This window comes from Oryzias latipes, chromosome 18 (assembly GCF_002234675.1).
Source record: "Oryzias latipes chromosome 18, ASM223467v1".
In the NCBI taxonomy this organism is placed as follows: domain Eukaryota; kingdom Metazoa; phylum Chordata; class Actinopteri; order Beloniformes; family Adrianichthyidae; genus Oryzias; species Oryzias latipes.
In genome coordinates, this window is record NC_019876.2 from 23,193,929 (window position 1) to 23,215,389 (window position 21,461).

The window sequence follows — 21,461 nt, forward strand, 5'->3', positions numbered from 1 at the left end:
AAGGATTTCATTTTCATTGTTTATTTCAGTCAAAAAACAATTTAAAAAGTTTAACATTCCATTTAGATGAATAAAAGCTTTCCACTTTCACTTTTCTGAATTTAGGTGTTTAAAAACTTTGGTTCCATTTAAAAATATCAATACTTTGTCTATTTGTAGATCTTGTTGGTAAGGCTTTCAGGTGTTGTGGTGGCCCTCACACACCTGCCTGAGGATCGGGTGACACGCAGCTGCTCTGCATCCATTCAGACAACCTTTAACAATCATCCACGCCTTTTCCAGTGTCGGTTTGTCCGGTTCCCTATGGAAGAATTCACCGATCTCTGCTGTAGCCTTGCTGAAGCCAAGCTTAGCCAAGCCACATAAAGCCAATCCGGCTGAGCCACTTCAAGTAAGGCCAAGTCAAGTCAACTCCAGTCTAATCTAACCAAACCAAGCCAGCCGCGTCAAGACCTTCTGGATTCATTTTCTCCACACCATCGACCTCCCCCAGGAAGTAAACTCTGGACCAACTGCCCTCCTGCCAGTTTGCCGCTTCACCAGATCAACCATCCACAGTACTCAATTTCTATGTTTAGTAAACTGCACAACTTCAAACCAAATCCCTGTCTCCTTTTGGGGTTCAGCTTGTTCAATATCTGACAAAGGCTTTCTGACGTGGCTTAAATGTCGTCTCCAGAATAGTAAATTCTACTGACTTATCGAATTTACTGTTTCACTGTATAAATGTAGGGGTTTGTAGGATCCCTATAGTACCTCTGCTGCCCCTGAAGTGCAGATGACACCAACAATCACTATTTTAAACATTTCATTAGGATTTCTGGATATTACTTTTGTTTTCCAAAGTGTTTTTTTCTTTTACAGAAACCAGAAAAGGATCCTGGAAATTATGTTTTGATTTCTAAAAGAAATCGAGTTGTGAGAGCAAGTTATGTCAAATGCGTTCCTGTTTGTAGTCAGCAACAATGCAGAGAATCCTGTTCCGGTTAATATCAGGCAACTGCCACAGAAATATTCATTTGAAACACTGTAATGCAGTATTTTTTTTGCCCACAGATGTTGGAACTGTGACAAAAGTCTCTTACTTAAGATGTTTCTATTCACTGTTGCATTATTAAAAGGCTCATGAATGATTCTGCATACAGAGCTGGGTGTTTTCCAGTAACAAAGCTGAAAATAACTGATTTAATCCACTTTTGAGGGCTTGACTTCTGGTCATACAAGAACTTTAAAGTGTAACCTGATTGTTAGGACACAGTTCAGGGAGTCTGAGCATGAGAGGAAAATAATTATAAGTTTAATAAATGAAAAATCATTGCATTAATTAATACTATATACTCATTTTTTTGGCCCTTAACACAATCCACCACATAACTGCAGGGTGCAGGATGCTGGCTGGGAAAGGATGCATGGAGCGCCACAATCAAGTGGCTGATAGAGAACAGAGGAAAGTCGTTGTGGTGGATGTGGCAGTGCCAAGTGATGGAAACATCTGGAAAAAGGAACATGAGAAACTGGAGAAATACCAGGGACTCAGAGAAGAACTGGAGAAAGCCTGGAAAGTGAAGGTGACAGTGGTGCCAATGGTAATTGGAGCACTCGGGGCAGTAACCCCCAAGCTGGAGGAGTGGCTACAACAGATCCCTGGAAAGACCTCAGACCTCTCAGTCCAGAAAAGCGCAGTGCTAGGAACAGCTAAGATACTGCAGGACCCTCAAGCTCCCAGGCCTCTGGTAGAGATCATTTATAATCATGATTTTGAAATTAAACGTATGTAATGTGGAAGTCTCTACTGTAGCTGCACAAAGAAAAATTCTGGAATAGGAAGTAAATCAAAGTAGAAATTCAGAGAGATTTGGGTCAAGTTTGTTAATTTCTTTGAGGAAAAAATGTTGAATTGACAATCTTTCTTTCTGTATTAGTCTAAACAATAAACATATAATGAATTTGTCTTGATTGCCAACTATATGTACTAAATTGCTGTTTTATGAGTCCAATCGTTTGAATGCCATAAAACTATAAAGCATTCAACTTACTGTTTTCCTGTTTCTCTTTATTTCTTTGTTTTAGTATCTTCCGCCATTTTTTGCCGTTTGACTCCTACAATTCTTCAGCTGTATTTGTCTGTCAGATACACATTTTCAGGACTTTAGTTTCTTGCTGACTCATCCTCTAATTTAGCTTTCATTGTCTGTATTTCATGTTTTTAACCTGATTTTACCACTGCAGTTGGAATTTTAGGATGATTTACAATAAAAACAAAGATCTACATCATTTCAAAGATAGTGTGCTTCGTTTCGTTGGTCATTTTGGATCCACATGATCCAGGCGCACATGAAAATAGTGAACACGTGAATACGTTTGTGATTCATCATTTTTTTATTGAGCTTAATTAACTCCATTAAACAAGCAAAATGAAATCAAACCAGAACTGTTAGCATATGATTTTAAATTGCGACAAATAATGTAGATAAAATAAAATGGTCTTCAGAATCTAGACGTCACCAGCTTCTAGTTTCATGTTTGAACTTGCTGTATTTGTAGCATCTACACATGTAAGATGAGGAGAAACTGACAGGTTTCCTGATTTTCTCATCAGTTATTGGCCAGACATTCCTTTCTTCCAGAGCTCAGCTCCTCATGATCCTCAGTTGATCCTTTCTTCACTCTTCCAGCTTCTCCTGTGAGGATTGTAAACTTTGGTTTGGTTTTTGTCAGTTACAGTTTTGTTTTTAAGTGTCCCTTTTTATCAGTGACGCTATTTTTCTAGTTTATCATGATTCACAGCTGGTTTCGTTTCAGTGAATTGCTCTCAGTGTCTGGTTTTCTTCTGTGAACTGCTTGAAGCATGTCACTGGTGTAGTAGTCTCCATTGTTTGTCTCAACAATCTTGTCAATGGTGTTGAGCAGCTCCTTTATTTGGAAATGGTTGGTCCTGTATTCTTCCTGCTGGTTGTTATTCCAGTACTTGTTATCAACAACGTGGCACCAGCTGGAACACTTCTTCACCAGGTGATGGAGGGCTTAGCTTTTTCTGACAAAATCCTCGATTGTAGTTTCTTCAGGCAGCTGGTCACCATGAGAGAAGACCACCACTGTGAATCTCAAAGCATCTTCTGAGAAGTATCCGATCATTTTCTCCACAATAGCCTTTTCCTGGATGGTGTACTTGTCCACTTTGAGAACAATGAGGAACACGTGAGGACCAGGAGCACACTCAGTGATGCACCTCACAATCTCGCGCTTCATGTCCTCCTCTGGTCTGTTAGTGTCAAAGAAGCCTGGAGTGTCAAAAAGTATGACCCTTCTTTGATTCAATGACTTAGTTTCTGCTTTCCGTTTACTTGTTCCAGCAAAATGGTGGACGTCCAACAGCTTCTCTCCAATGATGGTGTTGGCTAGGAGGGTCTTTCCAGCTCTTGTTTTCAAATTTTTAGGAATACTGATGATACTGGTAAAAGGACGCTAAGGATGAAGCTACCAGAAAAAAGGTCTAGAGGAAGAGCGAAGAGAAGTCTCACGGATGATGAAGAGGAGGGAGACGATTCACTGTGTCAACCCCTAAAGGATGTAGCTCAAAAATAAACAAGAATAGAGTTTGATAGTTTCCTCACAAAAAATAAATATTCCAATTTGGACATATTTGATACATCCTGTTGCAAACATTTAATATATTTTTATTCATCATATAAGCCTTTAAGGTGAAACGTTAGAACATGTAAATATAATAATGCAGCAAAATCTTCAAATTTGATTTAGATTTTAACCTTTTATTTACTTCTCATTCTCTGTATTTCAGCTTCTTTCAGTTTAACTTCACATGTATCATTTAATCAATGTATTAATAGTTTACCACGGATGTGTAACAGTCAGAAAAACTCCCGAAGTTGTCTTTAATGATCAATACATGTAGCTTTTGAGCTTAAACTGAAAAAAAGCTTCATATACAAAAGAATCTGATCATCTAAAAGACTTTGTTGCAGACTGAACAATCTTTAGTTCACAAAGTTTTTAATATTTCTCACAGTCTCACTGTTGGTTTTCTTTTTTTTCAAAATTTCGGTGTTAGGCTTTTTTAAGGGGTTCATATCAGTAGTTGTACAATCTGAACAGAATCCTTTTACAGACTGACATCCAGACATGATGCAGTCTGGGCGAGGCTCTATAAGGCCCAAAATTAGAATATAATAATTCTTATTTTCACTAATATGTAAAAAAAGTTATTTTTCTTTATTTTACAATTGATATAGATTCAATTAAACTTGTATTTGATGAAATATTTTTTTTCAGAGAAAAATCAATAAGAAATTTGCAATTGATCTGAACCAAATTTTGGCAAAATTTTATGGTATATAAAAAAAGAAAGAACTCAAAAGTTATTCTGTTTATATAAATAGTGATTCTCACTATATATATAGATATTCACTTCTTTTCACCCTTTTCTCAAGCAACAAATACAACTCTATTTGACTTTATCTGATAAAAATTATATTTAATTAGTTTAATATAATATGTGTGTGTTGTATACATTTGTCCAAATAAGGGAAGCCTATTAGAGTATTTACACTGACAAGTAGATTGCATCATCTTCAATCACTGTCAGTAATTTATTTATTTTGTATTCAGTGTATTACATAGTATCTGAAATGAGTTTAATGTATCTTTGTTCGTTTATATTTTTTTTAATAACAGGCTTCAAATGTTTAATGTTTGAGATCGATCCATCAATCAATAATTGAGCGCGTCTACAATTATGAGGGCTTTAAATTCATGAACTTGTTGCATAATTGATTGGCTCCTCCCACTGCACAGGTTGTGGTTTGTGTTTGTTTTTAGCTGATCAGAGTCGGAGCTGCAAACCTTCCAGGAGTTTCATCTGCTGTTCTGCCACCATGGAGGACATCTACCAGCATCCCGTTTTCCTGGAAAGTTCCAGACCTCTAGAAGAAGTCAGGAAGACTAAGACAGTCCAGCGCTATTTCTGCGTGAGGCGCAGATCTGGCGGAGGAGACTGCGGACCTCTGACCGCCGTGAGCCAAAACATCTACAGGATCAACTTCAGACACAGACAAGGTACTGAGGAATTCTGCAGGGAAAACCTGCAGCTGCTGCAAAATAGATTTATATTAAACGCTGAAAACGTCCTCTTAGGAGATGCTTCAACATTTGTCTGCTGTAGAATTTGATCTGATTCTCTTATTAAAACATGAAAAACATTATTTGTAATTTTCCAGAGGTGGTCAGAACATTTTTAACTAAGAAATGTTTTTAGTTTTGACCGTAATTTACACATTTTTTTCCCCTTTTGGTTGAAAACTCAGAATGAAAACAGAAAGGAAAACGAAACCTAACTGCTTCCGTCATTCCTGCGTCTGACGTCATGAGTGGGTGTGGCCTCCATGTCAGGAAGCTATCAGGGATTAGCCCAATTATTGAATATGGAGTAAGAAAACTGTCAATAAGAAACGTATGCATTAAAACAACGTAAAAAATGAATAAAACATTTAGTTTTACGTTTGACACATCCTGAATACGGCTCCCGCTGGTCTTGAATACGAAATAAGAGAAAAACGAAACATGAACAACTCTGCGGAGGGGATTCCCCTCTTCCTGCTGCCACGGCTCTCCAGTCTGGGGAACGAGGGATCCCCGCTTTTTTTTAAAAAAACTTTATCAATCACAGCGAGCCAATACAAAACAGTGGAAACGATAATAGGAAAAGAACAAGCAAGGGGGTGATTATTACACGTTACACAAAGACATTGAAACTGACTGACGTGTTTTAATGCTTTCCTATTGAGTTCATGCATTGTTTGACCTCATTGACAAAGACAGAGAAAGAAATGAGAGGTATGATTTGAAAGATGTGCCATTTGCATAAAAGAATCTGAGATTAATTATGTATAACTGTTTTTTTTAATGAGATGGACAATGAGTGAGGCCAAACAGCACATGTTCTAAGCAAAGGCGGACGTTTGAGTCTGTGTGGGCGGAAATGAAATTAGAAACTTTAGACCAGATTTTAGTGGAAAAGGGAATGACCAAAAGAAAAGTATGGCATCTTCAGGGTGTTCTTGACACAAAGAGCAGGTTACATCAATGTCTTTTTTGGAATCTTTGCAGATATAGTCTGGATGGGTAGAATTTATGGATTAATTTAAAGGAGATTTCTTGCACTTTATTGGTTAAAATATATTTTTGCTGAAATATTCTAGATTTGTTTCCACTCTAACAGGTAAACTAGATAATTCCATTAACGAACTACATAGGGAATGGACACGACATTCTGAAAAGGTTCATACAGCGATTTATATGACATGAAGAGGAGAAACTAAATTGGCCTATTTCTATTTTAGTCGGGTCAGTTGGTAATAAAGTTGGATTCTGCAATGAGGAGCTTTTGAATAACATACAAACACATTCAGGGATTGCTTTTAGGATCATGTTAAACTCAGTTTGAGGTATTTGGATGCTGTATTTAAAGCAGAATTCTTCATGCATCATTAAAAATCCGTGTGAGTCAAACAGTTGATGAAGCAAAAGGATGTTTGAGTAAACCTAAGATGGATAGAATAAAGATTTATGTCTGCATGTAATGACTTTGTTATTCCATATGTATTATTCGTGTGGAGAAAAATTGGGATTGCATACAAGTGACCAGGAGAAGAGCATTTGTTTCTGAAAGTTGGAAAGTTTCAGTGGGATCTTTTCCACTTTATAACTACAAAATAAAGTGAAATAAAATGTATGACTCCTAATTTGGAAAAAATATAATTTGGTATGAAATTCCAAATTGAAGTTGGACTCGTAGTAAAAATGTCTCAACCATTATTTTTAAGGTATTATTTAATATACAAAAATTGAAAAAGTTAAAACCGCCCTTATCATAAACGTTTATTCTGTTTGTTTGTTTTTTTCCTATAATTTTTTTTTCCTCCAAATCAAATTAAATAGCATTTTGTCAAGGATTCTTTAGAAATATATATGTATATATATATTTTTTGGTTATTTGTCTTTGCTGGCCTGCGATCTACCCTCATGTCCTTGAAGATCGGCCGGTCGATCACGATCGACGTAACCCTTGGAATAAATCAAGTGGTAATCTGATATCATTTGAGATCATTTGTCTATTTCTTATGAAGCCAGACTGAGTCTCATCAATTAGATGATCCAGAATATTTTTTATTCTTTCAGCAAAGATTAAGGCAAGTATTTTATAATTATTAAGTAGGCAGATTGGACTCCAACTGTCTATGAGGAGTATGTCATTTTTAGGTTTGGGTATTAATGTTAGAAGGCCCTGGGTTAAAGTAGGAGGAAGGAAATAGTTGTCTAAGCTTTCCAAGAAGAGATGGAGGAGGAAAGGAGCAAGTTGTTTGGAGAATGTTTGGAAGAATTCAGAGGTCGTCCGAGGGATCCCCGCTTTGTCAGCCAGTTCATTTTCGGGATAGGCGGGGCGGGCGCGGCCACTCCAGCCCATGGACCTGTCCAGGTGTACCCTGCTTTTGCCCAACAGTAGCTGGGACAGGCTCCAGCAGCACCGTGACCCCGAAAGGGGAAATAGCGGGTTAAGAAAATGGATGGAAAATAGCAAAATCAAGAAAGTTAACTCAGAGCTAAAGTAGGATTAACTGATAGCCGACTGTAGTGATAGTTAAAAAGAAAGAGACATTTTATTGAAGAAAGAAAGAAAGAAAGAAAGAAAGAAAGAAAGAAAGAAAGAAAGAAAGTTGGGTATTCTGACTTTGTTATTTGATCTTTTTACTGCAGCAACAGTCAGCTGCCACATAGCCTACTTTAGCTCCGAGTCAGCTTAGCTGTTTTTGTTTTGGGATCCTCTTTTGACAGACATGGACCTTTTTAGTTTTTTACATCTAATACATAGAGTGGCATGTCAGGTAACGCTTTCTGGACTGTTTTCCACCACTTTTGAGTCTGAAACTACCCACAGGTGCATTGTTTACAGTCCACAGCAGCTCCAGGTAATCAACAGCAGATAAGGCGGGGCTTCTGAAAAAGCAGCAGGAGGCCGGCCCTCCAGGCCTGGATTTGGGTGGTTTACACGATCAGCTGTTGACGCCCGGCACAGACCAAATCAGAAATACTGGTCAGACTGAAATGTTTTAGTTTGATTTGATCAAAATAAATATGCAGAAGGATGTTGGAAAGATGACAACAGCTGTGCAAACCTTAAACTTTGTTATTAAAGTATTGACAGTTTTAAAAAGGAAATTCCTAATTCAGTGAAAGTTTTAGTCATCACCATATGAGAGCAAAATGTAATTCTCCTTCAGCGCTGTCACACGCCTCCTTCTGTTCTTCATGGTCTAGCATGTTCACTTGATAACAGCTCAGTCAGAAACAATAACCCAAAAAAGTCTTAAAAGTCCCAGTGAGACTATATTTGATCTATTTTGAAAGCATTCCCAGTGGTCTTTTATTAGGATTTTACAGTTTTAGCCAGAATCAAAAAGCTTGTGTCGTTCTTTGAGACGTATTTTCTGCAGAGCGGCTGGAGCTCATCAGAAATACGACTCTGGGATGTGGGCGGGACTACTGGGGCAGAGGTAGCGTCCTGCTGATATCCCAGCATTCCTTTGTGTACACTCTCTCCCATTAGCTTACAGCCCCTCACAACCCCAAGCTAACATTAACGGAGCAAAAAAAATGGCGAGCAACATTAGAGGTAGGCATCCGTACAACTTTGAGCCAGATGGCAGCTCAGACGAGTAAAAAACAAAGATGTTAGCGGATCAATTTACCTGCAAGTTGATGCATCCGAATGAATGGACGGAGCAGAGAGACTAAGGCCCGCCCATTGCAGTTGCTGTCATTGCGACTGCTTAAGGCCTTCCCAGGTTTGGATGGTTTAAGGATATCAAAAGTGGATGTGCCAATGGGAAAATAAAAATAAAACACACACACACACACACACACACACACAAGTCTGCATGAAGTTTCAAACCTTTTGCAAAAGGGAGAGCCAGGGGTGTCTATAGATTAGAAGAGATGCACTTCTTGTCTGTTCTGCTCTGGTGAAAAAGTATAATAAAATGTGTGATAATAAAATACGTCTTCATGCGACTCTGTGTCACAAACACAAACTTTTTAGATTTTTGTACATTCAAACTGCAGGATTTTATCTGATCAATCATGATTTGAATAGGAAGAAACTCAGAAAAGCAGATTTAATCATACATTGTTTTATATATGTCCTCCATCATGAGAAAAATGCCAGAAGAACATGTTAAAAACAAAAAAACACAATTTTTATTGGAGTTGGTCTCAAAGCCACACAACAGTCTGTCAGACTTTGTATAATTTTGTAGTACTTTTTAAAATCCAGTTCAGTAAATGTTAAAATGTTGTTTATCGTCCCTCATATTGTGGTTCATGTTTTAAATCTTCTGTCTCAGACCAGCAGGAAGTCCTGAGAAGATCCCTGCATGTTGTGGAACTGGAAGATGGACCTGTTGAAATCAGAGTCAGAAGCAGCTTGGAGCCTCCCGCCTCCTCCAGCTGCACTACCCCATCGTCTCCAGCAGAGGTCAGTGTGGGAGCTTTATTAAAGTTATGGATTTGCATCTTTTTCTCAACGGCCTTTTTACCATTTACAAAGGAAAAGATTAATCCCCATTATAACCATTTTAGGAACAAAAATACGAAATAAGGTGTTTAGATTCTAATACAAAACCAAACACAGATAAATGAGAAAAGTTGTGAGGTTTTAAAATTTCCCTGAAGTGTCTAAATCTGATCTGAAAGTTAGAGAAAATCTTATTTAAACTGGATTACATTGTCATTTTCTTCACAGAACTCCGACGTTGTTCCTGATGAAGATCAACAGCCTCGGTCACTGAAGGAAAACCAGTTTTCTGAGCCAGAGCTGGTCTCTGCGCGCTGCGCTTCACCTGAGACTTTAGCTGATTCTTCTGGTGAAGGTAGTCATGAGTGGGCCAAAGACTCTGAAGGGTCAGTGACCAGCTTTGAGGAAAGTCCAGACACAAAGGAGGCAGACCGGAGCACAGAGGAGTGTGGGGACTTCAGCCCAGCAAGTCCTCCAGCACATGAAGACACATTTGCTTCGAGTTTGAGTGAAGCAAGCAGGATCCGACTCTGTGACACTGACACTGAGAAAAACACGGATGCTGCTGGGGGGCGTGTCCATGTTCAGATAGTCCAGGGGAACATCGAGATGCAGAAGGTTGGATATTGTTTCATCTAACATGCTCAGTAGACATCGATTCCATGTTTTTTGTGAAAACTTGTGCTTTTCATCTTAAAGGTGCTTCTGCATTGGTTATGTTTGATCTTCAGGTTAAATGACAGGACTCATATTACACTTTCTTTTTTATTCAAATTTAAAATTGTCCAGTTTATTTTTCAACTAAAAGTTGTTGTATCATTAACAGCAGTTTGCAGGCTCAGCACTGAGCCATGAACAAACACTTGAACATCTTCCTCCACGTGTCCTGTTCTCCCCTCAGACAGATGCTGTGGTGTCTCCCATGGTCGGCCATCATCCTGTGTCTACTCGTCTTGGAAACATCCTAGAAAACATAGTTGGCTCTCGTCTGACTACAGCCTTCAGAGAAGTAGCAGCAGATGAAGGGATGCCAGGGGACTCTGTGCTGGTAGAGGGACTGCCTGGACTTCCTTCTAAAGCTGTGTTCTTCACCCATCTTATTCCATGGGATGAAGATGAAGATGGACCTGCAGTTCAGGTGGGATCTTCTTTATGAAGAAGATCTAAATGTGAGAATTGGATCTGTCAAACAAACAAACTCATTGGGCTGTTTCTCTGTTCTCATCCTAAAAAAAATGAACTTTAACCGTCTTCAGGTTCTCAGGTTGGGGATCAACAACATCCTAACTTCCTGTGACGACAGAGGCTTCACATCCGTGGCTTTTCCTGCTCTTGGAGATGGGATTCTCCTGGGTTTTCCCATCAATTTGGTAGCAAGAGTTTTACTGGAGCAGCTTTATGAATTTGAACGTGAGCGAGCCAGCAGCACAGACCTCCAAGTTCATATTGTTCTTTTGCCTGAAAACAAGGAAGCTACAGAGGTGAGGACATCTGATTTGACTGCTTTTAGAGTTTAATAAACCATTTAAACTGTTTTTAGCTTTAGTGTCCAAATCCAGGTCTTGTAGGCAGGCCTTCTGCTGGTTTCCCAGAAAACCTGCCCTATTTGCTGCTGATTACCTTGATCAGGTGTGCTTAGCCAATAAGGGCCTTCAATGGCAGGTTGGTTGGAAAATATGTGGGACTCTTGAGGCCTGGAATTGGACACCCCTGCTTAAGAGCATCATTTGACTTCAGATGATGCTGTAAAGTGCCGGTGTAATATGGTTCTGGCAACATTCAAGGGATGTTCTTAGACGGCCCAATCCTCAGTCATGGAATCTGGCTTTTCGGACATGGAATGTAGAGGTGTCTAAGCCTGAAATGGGTCTGAAAGGAGTCTAAGCTGCAGGAGATTGAGAGGTACTGGCTAGATCAGGTCTGGTCAACCTTTAGTCCTCCTGGAAGACTTTAACGCCTATGTGGGAAAGGTTTGTGCCATCTGAGAGAACGTGACTGGGAGGGATGGCCCCCCTGATTTGAACCCAAGTGGTGTTCTGTTGTTGGACTTTTGTGTTTGTCACAGTTTAATAAACATCATGTTTGAGCACAATGCTGTCCATTAGTGAACATGATACCAGGACACCCTGGGCAGAAGGTCAATGATCGATCTTGTAGTTATTTCAGATGAACTTCCACTGTCTGTTTTAGACAGTCTGGTAAAGAGAGGAGCCAGCTGTCCACCAATACCTACCTGGTGGTGAGTTGATCTCATGTTGGAGGAGGAGGAGGCTGGAAAGACTTGGCAGGGCCAAGCGCACTGTAAGGGATGCTGTCAAGATGAAGAAGGTTTTCTACTAAGCCTGGCTGACTTGTGAGACTGCTGAGGCAGCTGACAGGTACCATCAGTCCAAGGAAGCTGGGGGCCTATCGGTTGTAAAGGCAGAAACTTGGTCCTGGGAGAATTGAGGCCATGGTGAAAGACTATCGGTCCGGCTGTTAGCCACCACTGTTTCCAGAGCATGTTACACTCCGGCAGGGCCATCTTCTATCACAGGTTCTTTTCATGATCTTCCTGAACAGAATTTCTAGGCACAGCCAGGGGGCAGAGGGGGTTTGGTTTAGTAACCACAGAATCTCCAGTTTGCATTAGGACAGTTTTTGGACTGAGCAGGAAAAGGCTGGAATGAGGGTCAGGACCATCAAGTCTGCGACCATGGTGCAATGAAACGTGCCTGTAGTCATCGTAGCCCACATCAGTTCCACCTCATTGGGGATTGATCCCCTTGACATTTGTTTAAACTCCTCCTCATTTCTGCAGGCCTTCACATCTGTGCAGGAAGATCTCAAATTCAAAGGTGAGTGTGGAAGTTCAAGATAAAAACTAATTATTTTATAAATGTTGGAGCAGATCTTTACGATTAAGAGCCATTGAGAAAAACGTGAGATTATTGGGCTTAACAGTCATTCCCCTTCTCAGGATCAAGGAGGATCGTCCTGGTGGGAAAAACGGGATCAGGAAAAAGCCACTTGGCCAACACCATATTTGGAGAGGAGCTCTTCACTGCATATAATTCTGCCAACTCTGGAACAGTTTCATGTCAAGCTGAGACCAAATTCATCTACGGAGCAGACACCACTTTGGTGGACACCCCTGGTTTCTTTGACACAAAGCGATCAGAGGATGAATTGAGGCCGGAGATCATCCGGTGTCTCGCAGAGTGCTCTCCTGGGCCCCATGCTTTTCTCATTGTGTTTAAAGTGGGCAAATTCACTAAGCAGGAGCAGGAAGTTGTTGATAAAATCTGCCATCTTTTTTCCAATGATCCATTGCAGCATGCTGTGATTGTTTTCACTCACGGTGACCAACTGCCTCCAGAGATGAAAATTGAAGAGTTTGTTGCGAAGCACAAGAATCTGAGCGATCTGGTACAGAAGTGTGGGGGTCGCTGTCTAGTTTTTGACAACAAACACTGGAACAACACACCGCCTGATCAATACAGGAGCAACCAGTTCCAGCTAAGGGCCCTACTCAAAACCATAGACAAGATGATGGCAGAAAAAAAAGGAGGCTACTACACCGATGAAGTTTTACAGGAAGTAGAGAAAGAAATTCAGCAACAGGAAGAAGAATCAGCAACAAGCAACCCTGGTCCTGGGAGATTTTCTTGGATCTCCTCTTGGTTTCAAAGAAATCGTTAAGTTTGTGTTTGTGTGTCTGTCATGAAGGCAATATTTCAGGTTCAGGACTAACAACAGCTCAGCAAAATTGTTGAGTCTGCGAGCAGGATTGTTGGTGCATCTCTCCCGTTCATGGGGGAGTTATGGGCAGCCCTGCCTACGGAAAGCAGCGTCCATCATTAGGGACCCCCAGCACCCCTCTCATGGACTGTTCTCCCTCATGCCATCTGGGAAGAGGTTCAGGAGGATCAGCTGCAGATCAAGCAGGATGTTAATCAGCTTCTTTCCACAAGCTGTGAGACAGAAGTTACCACCATCATTAATAATGAATGAGGAGTGAATGAATAATGGCGACGCCTTGGAAGCCAAGTGTCTGGAAAAGCGCAGATAAATCAAATCTATTATTATTATTATTATTATAAAGCATAAAAATTATTGGGTTTATTTGTAGAGAACAATTTCAGAGAAGAATTTTACCCCAAAAAATGGTTTTTCATAACAATGTGAGTTTGAGCTGCTTACTAAAGGTGCTAAAAATCATGGAGCTCTGAATGAGAAAATGATTTATACATTTTTCAAGGTTATTAATGGCATTATTGCCACTTTTGTAAAGTAAAGAACAGATTTATTATACAACTTCAAAAACTGATAATAGCAAACATCTGTTATTTGTTTGAAAAATGTCTCCATAAGGTTTAAGTCTCAGTAGCTGCGTTTACATGGACAAAAGTACAGTGATTCCTCGCTATAACGCGGTTTACTTTCACAGTTTCGCTACTTCACGGATTTGCATCTTGCATTGTGTTCTGCAGTCTGATTGGCTAAAAAGTCACTCCGCTTCTTCTCTACCTGTGTATCAATAACGTTGCAGTTTAATATTTTCATGTACGTAAATCAGCTTGCCAAATTTACATTACGTGCGTGCATATTTTCTTGCAATTTCGAGTTTCTCTAAAAGCCATAGAATAAGAGCGACAACAACTGCCTATCACTATGTTTTTCTTCTGAACAAACACAGCTGCACCGCGGGCTTCAAAGGAAGAAAACACTGCAGAGCGGAGTCAGGATGCAGCGGCTCAGTCTGAAGAGCAGTGAAATACACCTGAGTCACTATTTGTCTGACCGTACTTTGTATTTTTTTTAATAATCATTTTAAATTTTCTCCCGTTTCATCCAATTCTTCGGGTTGCGGTGGGCGGGGCTAATTTCCGCAATTTGAAGCCTTCTGTTCACATTGATGATTAAAATTATTTGACAGTAAAGTACAGAAGATATTTGTTTCTAAAGTACTTTTTGTTGTGAAACAAATTCTTGAGCCTGTAAAATGGTCTGTTCTTTCTTTTCAATGTATAATAGAGTATATAATTGTATATGAATTGTAAATACAGTATTTAAGTGTATAATAATAGTAAAAAAAATAAAGGTTTCTACTTCATAGACTTTGCCTATCACGGGTTCTTTTTGGAACGTAATCCCCGTGAAAAACAAGGGTTTACTGTAATCGGAAAGAAAACTGGATTGGAAGAAAACTGCGTCATGTAAACACGCTGTTAGGAATAGTCTGCCCCGATCAGACTCCTTCGGATCAAAATTTCTTTCCGATCGAGATAGGTGGGTAATGCTGATTGTTGATCCGATCGTTGGTCACATAAACAGTTCATTCCGATCGTGTGTCACTACTGCTCTGATTTAACGTCATGCATAGACGGTGTTTCGCTCCAGAGGAAGCTTTGGTGCTCAAACAGGACCGACCAGCTGTTCTGCGGACGCCCTGAGCGAAGCGCCGCTCCGCTCTCGCCCCGCCAGCTCTTCGCCTGTACCCTCTTTTACACCCCTCACAAGGGGGGTGCGTGGGAGGAGCGCTTTGTGCCCTGTGACGTCTGGACCCTGTGCGGTCCTGGCTCGGGTGCCGTTGGACCGAGCGAACTGTGTCTCTGAGCAGAGCAGCCGGGTTTATTAATGTGTGTTTGAGGGGAGGATGCTTTGTTTCGTGTGCGTTTTGTTGATTTGTTATGTGTGGGAGACTTTGAAAATCGATCAGTCCTGCCGCTCTCGGTTAGCTGCTGTCAGGAGAACTGTGTGTCCGGGCAGAGCTCGGAGCACCAGCTCACACAGTAGCTTTGGGGGTGTGTGTATGTGTGTGAGCTTTTCAAAGCAGAAATGCTGCTCAGTCCTTAGAAACCGTACAAACAATCACGTGGATTTGTGTTTACCGTCGTGTCCTGACAAAATAAAGGCTGATGTTATTCCCACATATTTACATGCAGCCAAGATGCAGATTGCGGAATTTCCCGCATGAGTTAATCAAACAAGGCTAATGTTGTTAGCGCGTGTTAGCCTTCTCATAACCCTGGCTTCCTCCAGCTCCGTTCTTCCACAGAAAAAGCACTGACCACACGGAATAAAAATAAAATGATGAGCGAACAGGCGCTTCATAATATTCATAACAGTAATAAAGGCACGTTTAGAAGATCGTCTCGTATATTACCAAACTGAGCTGCTGCATGCATTTATGTTTGGTTGGAGCTGGAAGTAGGACATTTTCTATGGGTGACGTCATTCTCAACATGAAAAATCCAATCAACAATAGCCCCACAAACTAAAGCTAGACAAATCTCTACAATTTTCATAAAATCATTATTACCCAGAATGCACCTCACCCACTATTTCTCTGTACAACAGACTTTAATGTGACAGGAAACAGATTCAAGTCGTCACATTCCTGTATCTAAAACAACAGTCTGAACCATTTTGGTTTTTGCTATTAGATTGTCCTGCATGAGGTAAGAGTATTATGAAGGATTTGAAAGGATAATGTTAAGTTAAATATGGGTGATGCTGCCGTGTGGCGCCCTCACGGTGCCCTCTAGTCATTAGAAAGGTGTCAGTGCTGCTTCCTCACTCACCGTGCGCAAACGCTGCATGCACGTGTGCACGTGATGCGTAAGTGCCCGTAGGACGCCCACTAAAACTGCACTCTGATTGCTTAATTTCCTCATTTCTAACAGCCAGGCTGCACACCAGGAGCACACGCTTGTCACCTGAACAGCACCAACAGGCTCTTTACGCACTACACAGGATTTGGGTGGGTGAAAAAAAAAAAAAGGAAAAATCTGTTCTAAGTGCCTGCATTTCACCTACTTCACCCTTATTTGCCCTTAAGTATTGCTCAAGTGTTCGCTACGACTTGCTGCCCACAGCATGAATGAATCAAAAAGAACCTTTTGGCTCTACAGGCTCTCCTAGCATTGTGTGATATTTAGATTTTGCGATCTGTGTGCCTTATTCACCAGCAGACAGCCTATATCCACCCGTACAGACAGTTGGGACTGAGGTTTTAGACAAACTTCCCCTCTGACTATGTTTAGGTTAAAAACTCTCATTTCAGTCTGGTTCCAGAGCAGCTCTGTGTTTCAGTGACATTGCTGCTACAGTTTTTTTGTAGCTTTTTATGGCAGAGGGCAGAGGGGAGGAGCTTCCGCTTCTCTTAGGGGTTAAACTCCACCAGTAGAAAATCAAAAACGAAAGTAAAAATACAGCTGAAACGGCTCCGATCGTTTCTCCTCGTCATGTCTGGTGAGTTTTTCTTTTATTTTAACAACTGGTCTTTAGAATGTATCTTTAAAATACATTTGTGCCTATATAATATCTGAATAAAACATGCAATTAAGACACCAATGCAAAGACGGCACAAAAGAAAAGATTTCATAAGGTCCTGTAATTCTGTAACTTGTCTTTCTCCCCCAGACAATGAAAATGAGAAAAATATCTATTGATAACAATTATTTATCCTTTTGTCAGTCTCAACTCTGTAAAGAACTTTATCTCTTTATCATGATTATATCCATTGTACTGCTCATTACTACAATGTTATCAAACAGACCAAATTAAGAAAAAAATGAATTATGATGAAAAAAAGGAAATTATTATACATATGGTGATTAAAACACAAAGCAGAACAATTTGAACTTATATTATTTATTCAAAAGTAATAATTGTGCAGATTTTTGCTCCTCTGCTACGTATCAAATTGATTGTCAGGAGGCCCTAATCATCTTCTCCTGAGAACAATTTCAACTCTAAGAAACATTCAGACTCTGATGAGCTCCTCTGGCGAATTCTTTTGCATTGTTTTCAGCAGATAAACAGTCTTTAGAATTTTCAGTGTTTTAATGATTTTTTAGTTTTTTTCTGCTTTTACCTTTTATTTTTGTCACTTGTTTTTTTTAGACAAATAATTAACATGACATTAAAATATTAATATTATGTTATTAAAAAAGAAATGGGGGGGGGGGGGGACCAATATAAAAAAACACTTATAGGACCCTTTGCTCTTCAGGAGCATCATCAAACACTACACCTACAAAATGTATGCAGGGTTTTTATGGCTGTAACGTAAATATAGTGAATTCCGCCTGTTAGACTCTTTCTTTTCACTTTGGTGACTTAATGATTTCTAATATTAAAGAACATTTTAGAGCAATATATGCATTTTTGCTTTACATTTGAATGTTTTTTGTTTTGTTTTGGGGGATTTATTCATTATAGTATCAACAGAGAACATTTAACATACTGTTCATTGTTTTAAAGAGGACTGACTGCCTACTCCCCAAACTTCTCCAGAACCTGAACCTGAACCACACCAAATCGCTGTCATTCTCTTAGGCCCCCACATGGGTTATCTTCAAAACCTTCAAGAACACCTACCACGTGTCCCATACAATCAGTCTTATCAAACCGATCCAAGTTCTAGACAACAGGAATTATGCTAACCTAAAGCCAGTGCATATCCAGAACTCATTAACCCTCCATGAACCTGGAAACAATAATCTGTTTCAACTGAATTTGGCACTTTTAAATGTACGCTCACTATCAAACTAATTATTTCTTATCCACGACTTGATTTTAGATCATAGCCTAACTGGCCTTGTTTTTAACAGAAACTTGGAATTGTGGTTGAACTGGTTCACTGTCTGGAATGACTCCACCCCTTTTTTACTCTTTAACAAAGACACAAAACAAGGAAGGGGAACTGCCGCAATCCTGTTTGATGTAATTGATCTACAGACAGTAGAACAAGTGTTTCAGGAATCCACATCTTTGAATATCAGGCCATTGTTTTTAATAATCCCACTGTGTTGTGTTTGATAGTATACTACACTCCCAAAGTGTAGCTCATCTTTTAATTCTGACTTTGCAGAGCTGCTTTCAATTATTCACATATATTTTAGTAGAATAATTCTCTGAGGCGATTTTAACCTACATGTGGGCGATCCATCAGACTCACACATCAAAGAGTTTTTAAACATTTTAGCAACAACAGCTTTTACTCATCATGTCAGTGTTCCAACCCACAACAGGAGTCACACTCTCTGGATTTTTTAATCACTCGTGGCCTGGTGGCCACTGTGACCTCTGTTGTGGACGTTGGTATCTCAGATCACTCGTGTGTGTTTTTTTACTATCAATGGCTTTTTCACACAAAGACTTCCAAAGAGAACTGTTAGAAGGTGTTGTCTACACCCTGAAGTGGCAGCAAACTTCACCTCACATCTGGAAATCAACCAAATACTCCAATTTCATCTGTTGATTTATCCGTCCAAATTGTCATAAACAAACATCAATATTGGACAAAGTCGCAATATTGAAAAAATAGTTAAAAAATAGTTAAAACCATAGCACCTCCTCCTTGGAGAACAGAGGAAACCATAATACTTAATAGAATCTCCAGGAGAGCAAAAGAAATAGGCGCAAAACCAAAACAATGCATTGCCCAATAAGGCAAAACTAACACCATACAACAATTTTTTTAATTTTGCAAAACAGGAATACTATTCAAAAACTGTTGACAAACCAAAGATTCTTTTTTCCACTATTTACCGATTAATCAACCCAAACTAATCCAGTCCGTGTTCTATTCTCAGCAGTTCAAAATGTGAAGAGTTTGCAGTCCACTTCACTGATAAGATAAATAACATTAGATGTAATATATCCCAACGATCACTAACAGTTCATTCCGTTGCATTCCCTTTGGCTTGTGAGAACACACTTGAAAGTTTGGCATCGGAAATTGATTTCCCAACTTAAAACTAAAACCTGTTCTCCTGATCACATCCCCACCTCACTTTTTAGGTCTGTAGCTGCAGTTACATGGACAACAGTAATTGGAATAAACGCCTGATCAGAATAAAATGCATCATGTAAACACGCTGTTCAGAACACTCTGCCCGGATCAGACTCATTCAGATCATAATTCCTTCCGATAGAGATAGGTGGGTTATGCAGAATGTTGATCCGATCGTGGTGCAGATAAACAGTTTATTCCGATCGTGGGTCACTACTTCTCTGGCTTTGCGTCACTTGTAGACGCAAAGCCAGAGAAGGCTTTGGAGCGCAAACAGGACCGGTCACCTTCTCCACCCGTGCGAAGCAATGTCTCTGAGCAGTGCAGCTGGACTCAAGCTTCGTGTTTGCAGGCGGGGCAGTGTGCTTTGAAATGGTGTGCACTCCAGAGGAGGCTCTGGACCGCAGTCTGTCCAGCTGTTTAGCGTGGGCGGGCTGCAGGACTCAGGAGAACCGTGTCTCCTGGGAGAACTTTGTCTCTGAGCAGAGGGACGGTTTGTGAGGTGGCGGCCTTTGCCATACAGAAATGCCGCGCAGTCCTGAGAAACCATGCAAACAGTCATGTGAAGTTGTGTTACCAGTTGTGTTTAGTCAAAATAAAGGCTGATGTTATTTCCACATATTTACATGAAGCCGAGATGCACAGTGCGCCATTGCCCGCATCCACGGCTAAATGATGTTGCCACGTATTAGCCTAATCCTAACCCTTCTTCCAGGTCCGTTTTCCCAAGAATAAAGCACTGGCAACACAGATTTAGAAAATTATGAGCAAACAGGCCCTTAATATTCATAATGAAAGCAGATTTAGAAGATGTTCTGGCTCTATGCGGCAGCTTTTGTTTACAGCAGAACTTGTCATGACTCTAGCGAGGCTAACAGACCCAGACGCTGGAACCCGGAAGGAGGACAGGAGAAGAGTGAAAGTAGAAATGGATTTAATGTTTCAGGGAAATGCGCAGTCCTGTTGTGGCAGGGGATGGCGAGATCGACGACCCGTTTGCGATCTTGAAGACGAGTCTAGGAATCCTGTGACGGCTCCGGGCGAACCTTGGACGAGGCGGGTGATTCGGCTGTGGCCTGTGGCGTGGCTGGAGGTTCGGCTGTGGCTTGAGCTGAGGCCTGGAGTTCAGACGGCGTGCTGGAAGGAGGTAGGTTTTCTGGGGGTATCCTCCGCTTGGATGGAAGTAGATTTGGGCGTCCACTCGTGGGTTTAGATGATCCTGAAGACAAGACAAAGGTTCGTGAGGCGAGAGCAATAACATAGGGCGAGAAACTATGATGACCAGACTAAGCACCATCAGGGGCAACGAACTGGCGATGAATGATGATCCTGGAGCTCCTTAAGTAGGTCTGGCAGGGTGATGAGTAGAGTGGACGCAGCTGGGAGCAATCAGAGGCCAAGCAGAGAGGAGAGGGGGAGGAGTCCGCCAGAGGCACCATGACAGTACCCCCCCCTCAACGACCGCCTCCAGGCGGTCCAGGACGGCGATCAGGATGAGCCCGGAAAAAATCCTCAACGAGGGACGGGTCCAGAATGAGAGAGCGGGATATCCATGACCGCTCCTCAGGACCATAACCCTCCCAATCAACCAGGAACTGGTGCCCGCGACCCCGCCGCCGGATGTCCAGGACGCGGCTGACAGTGTAGGCAGGGGCGCCGTCGATGACCCGGGCGGGTGGTGGGGAAGCGGACGGCGGGCACAGAGGACTGTCCTGAACGGGCTTGATTTGAGAAACGTGAAACGAGGGGTGTACCTTGAGGGCTCGTGGGAGGCGTAGACGGACACAGGTGGGATTGATAATCCTCTCAATCGTGTAAGGACCAATGAAGCGAGGAGCCAGTTTCCGGGAGGTGGCCTGGATGGGGATATTTCGGGCGGAGAGCCATACCTTCTGTCCGGGCTGATAAACGGGTCCCACCACCCTGTGACGATTGGCGATGCGACAGTTGCCCTCCTTGGTGCGGAGGAGAGCCTCTGTGGTCTGGCGCCAGACTCGTTGACAACGCCGGAGGTGTTGTTGGACCGAGGGCACCGCCAAATCGAATTCCTGGGACGGAAACAGAGGTGGTGAGTACCCGAGAGCAGCCTCA

At 41.2% G+C, this 21,461-nt stretch overlaps 1 protein-coding gene, 1 long non-coding RNA gene and 1 pseudogene across 2 annotated transcripts; 1 reads left to right on the plus strand and 2 right to left on the minus strand.

The window, feature by feature from the left end:
* Positions 1 to 2,402: 2,402 nt before the first annotated feature.
* On the minus strand, positions 2,403 to 4,894 carry LOC105357485 (annotated as a pseudogene).
* Positions 4,641 to 14,042, plus strand: LOC105357483. Its single transcript, XM_011492539.3, has 7 exons — positions 4,641 to 5,073; positions 9,417 to 9,547; positions 9,815 to 10,204; positions 10,488 to 10,724; positions 10,843 to 11,067; positions 12,387 to 12,423; positions 12,546 to 14,042. Exons 1-7 carry the CDS (start codon positions 4,893 to 4,895, stop codon positions 13,265 to 13,267), a joined length of 1,923 nt encoding a protein of 640 aa, XP_011490841.1. The 5' UTR covers positions 4,641 to 4,892; the 3' UTR covers positions 13,268 to 14,042.
* Positions 14,043 to 20,287: 6,245 nt separating this feature from the next.
* LOC110013460 lies at positions 20,288 to 20,715 on the minus strand. Its single transcript, XR_002288590.1, has 2 exons — positions 20,665 to 20,715; positions 20,288 to 20,589 (listed from the first exon to the last, which is right to left on the minus strand). It is a non-coding gene; the product is annotated as an uncharacterized LOC110013460 (long non-coding RNA).
* Positions 20,716 to 21,461: the final 746 nt, after the last annotated feature.